The 3,782-nt window shown below is 49.3% G+C and overlaps 1 protein-coding gene across 1 annotated transcript; it reads right to left on the minus strand.

The window, feature by feature from the left end:
* Window positions 1-856: 856 nt before the first annotated feature.
* SARC_11657 (hypothetical protein) lies at window positions 857-3,219 on the minus strand (the record flags this gene model as incomplete). The annotated part of the gene is made up of 2 exons (XM_014294250.1): window positions 857-2,524; window positions 3,142-3,219. Coding segments are annotated over 2 exons (1,353 nt in total), but the record flags the coding sequence as incomplete, so codon positions are not given.
* Window positions 3,220-3,782: the final 563 nt, after the last annotated feature.

The following is a 3,782-nucleotide window of genomic DNA, read 5'->3' on the forward strand; positions in this document are numbered from 1 at the left end:
GACGTGAATATCAATTCGAAATACGATCTCGCACTGTGCATAAAGAAAGCACGGCCCTCTGAAAGTCTGTCCTGGGAGATTTCTAATCTAATTGAATTTCTGTTCCCCCGGGGAGACAAGTGTTTCGCACTGAAACCCCCGTGAGACTACCCGAGAGACATGGGGAGACTTAGTGTAGAGTGTATGTTAAGAAGATAAGATGAGATGTATTTCAATCGGTGATTGCGCCCTTTGATGAGAGCTGTACCTATAAACTTGAACGCACACTTACATAACGTACAAGGGCCGTTCCCCCGCCCTTTAACATCGTGTACTTTGCGTTAGCCGCAGAGCACTTGCCTGCTCAGATTCATATACTGTCCAATTTAATACCAGCAGTTTGTTTTTATAAGCCACGAACGAAGCATTTGCAATGCCGTTGCTGATGGTTGACGGCCGGAGCCAAGAATTCTGCTGATCTCACTACTTATAGATCTCACTACAGATAGATCTCGCTACAGATAGGTCTCACTATAGATAGGTCTCACTACAGATATATCTCGCTACAGATAGATCTCACTACAGATATATCTCACTACAGTTAGATCTCACTACAGATAGATCTCACTACAGTTAGATCCTGGGACTTACAGAAATCCTTGTCAACCTTGTTTACTGGTTGTTCAGTGCAGCACACAAGAGGACATACGACAACTGCCCAGCAAAGGTGATTTCTTCATAAGACAGCGCCTGAGAATCAGTAGAGGCATGATGCAGGTATTCAATACGTAACCCTTTCACACCCTCAACTGCCACTGATCCTAGCAGCATACAGGTGACACCCCTCTAACAGCATACAGGCAATACCCCTGAAAGCATTGATTGAGCTCGATATCGAATAACAGAGTGCCAGACGTTTGCGCGATGTTGAGAAAATCAATAGTAAGGGACTTCGGCAAATTCCGATTTATATATACATCTCAATACATCTATCCTACGACCGCCAGCGGCGGCGCTATAGCGAAGGCAAGGGTTTCGAGTGTGTGGGCCTGTGGTGAAGCAGGGTGTCTTCTTGTCCCCTCACAATTTAGTATATGCCTCAAACTAAGCTTACGGCTATCTCTATGCACATATGTACACTATATAAAGCATGTGTAGTTTACGTCTTGTGTATGTATCTGTATCGTCAAGTGTTTCGTTTCGCAGAAAGGGCTTCTCGCCTACGCAGCCGGTGGTACACATCCTGGACGTGCCCGTCTACATCCCACCCTTACAGCATATCCAGCAGAGACATCATGTTCCCCCCACCCTCTTTGGCCTTGCGTTGCTTGTGCCTGGCCAGGCTGAAGGTCCTGGGCCGAGGCGCCTTCTTGACCGTAGTAGGAGGTCCCTTTGTTTCACTATCTGATGTATCCGTCCCCTTTCCCGAGGCCAGATCCGTCGCACTCTCCACCTCAGTCAGTTCATCGTCACTGTGAGTCATGGCGGGCGTAGACGTACCTCCGTCGATACTGCTGCGCTCTGTCACCTTAGCGCGTGACTGCGGCGTGCCCACACCCGAGCCCGGCGCCTGTGCACACACCACCCGATGCCCCGTGAACACAGGCATGGAGTTGCGATTGGCCGCATTCACATTGCGTGACACTGAGCTGGTTCGGGGTGATATCACCACACGCGTGATGCGCTTTGAGCCGGTACAACTGTTGGCTGCGTTGAGACTGGTGTTCGACCCAGACGCCTGCAACACCATCTTGCCCGTGTGGGCGTTTGCTTTGCCTAGGTTAGACGACGACCCCTGCGCACTCAGCGGATCCTTATCCTTAGACATACTGGCGGTGGTTGCAGACGATGTAGCACTGGCTGAGTTCCCTCGGGCTCTGGGGCTGAGTGTGTCTGGGGTGGTGCCCCCAGGCGAGCTGGAGGACTTGTCCCCAGGCTTCATGCTGGTGTTGAGCATATCCAGAAAGTCCAATGAACCCGATAACCCCGTGTCCTTCGCACTCATCCCCGTTTGCATCATGGTGCCGGGTGGTTTGCGGGTATCCCCTGTGTCGTTGAGTGCGTCGGACTCCTCCTTGCTATCTACCTCTGAGCTATTTATAGACTGCACCGTGCCGCTCAGCGTGTTGGCCGATGGCCCGTCCTCGGCTACCAAGGTGCTAGGACTACCCCCGCCCTCCTTGGTTTGGTTCAAACTCAAGGTCGACCCACGTCTGGCCTTGTTGTTACCGCCCAGATAGGCACTGGTATGTGACAGTACAGGCGATGTGATCAGCACCTGCGGCGACGACTCTAAGGACGTCTCAGACATGGCCGGCGATACCTTGTTAAAGCCTCGATTACTATTGCCTGCACTCATGGTCTTGAAGGTTGGGGTGGAAACAGACCCGGACAGGGATGCCCCTGTGTCTGGGGTTTTGGGTGCTTCGTCTTTGGACATGCCGGCGATGAGGTCCTGCTTGTCCTTGAGTGAGAGCATGCCCTTCCGAGCTTCGGCCAGATACGAATAGTTGTACCGTAGCATGTACGGTGCAATGGGCAGTTCCTGTGGATAGGGGGTGTCCAAATACAATAAAGTGAGGGCTCTGGCGAATATGTCCTAAACCAGTATGGATAGTTTCAGGGCTTCCGCGTAGACGCTTTGAGTTCGGTGTGTTTGGAGAAGCCGTAGTAGTTCGACAGGGGATAAACCCAACCCGTTTAGATATACACATATACACACCCAGCCCACGGGGGCCATAACGGCAATACGTTGGGGCCATAACTGCAATACGTTGGGGCCATAACGGCAATACGTTGCACTCATAGGACCACAGGGAGTGTTGCGAATACGAAACTAACGAGACAAAAAGATTCACACAGGCATCTCTTGCTTCAATGGATCAAATATGTGGGCACAGGCATATGCAGAGATAACGCATGCAACGCAAGACGGGATCAAGCATGCCTCCCTTCTTCAGCACCACCGCCTGGTTTAGTCCCCAGGCAACTGGCACACAGGTTTACAACCCTGGACCCTACACCCTACCCTCTAAACTCTAAACCCTAAACCCTAGTCAGTATGTCACACCACCCCTTGAAGAAAACAATAACTAATGGACGAGTGAGATGATGTAGCTCTGTTGTATGCACACGACACAGCCTCGCATGCACACCACTTACGCGCATGTAGAGTTTAACGTGATCGTTGGCCATGGCATCGGCAGGCAGCAATTGCATCTCCTGCAGTTTGTGCACCTGTAGGGGTTCAGAGAAGAAACAGAAGACGTTAATTCAACAGCAATAGGTTTAAACGGGATCAACCGACGCCCCATAGGTCAAGTGGAACACAGACAAAATCACATGGCAATGTACTACATCATAGATTAAACGATCTAATAATCGGAAATGAGTGCGATGCGTAGTCAACAAAAGCAACGATAACCGTATCCAATTGAGCAAACGTACATATACTTGCACTGGTTTTGATGTGGTATATGTAGGTACATATACTTGCACTGGTTTTTATGTGATATATGTAGGTACATATACTTGCACAGGTTTTGATGTGGTATATGTAGGTACATATACTTGCACTGGTTTTCATTTGATATATGTAGGTACATCCACAGATTGGATAAATGTCAAGTTGCGACCAAGCAGTACAGTTTATAGGGAAGCAGGGCATTGACAGTGAATTGTGTTGAACACGGGTTTTCTATCTATATCATCACAGCTTTATATGAATACACACATCATCGTCTACGACTATAGATACCAATACATAAATATACAAACAGACAAACAGACAAACAGACAAACAA

This window comes from Sphaeroforma arctica, assembly GCF_001186125.1.
Source record: "Sphaeroforma arctica JP610 unplaced genomic scaffold supercont1.1811, whole genome shotgun sequence".
NCBI classification, from domain to species: Eukaryota; class Ichthyosporea; order Ichthyophonida; genus Sphaeroforma; species Sphaeroforma arctica.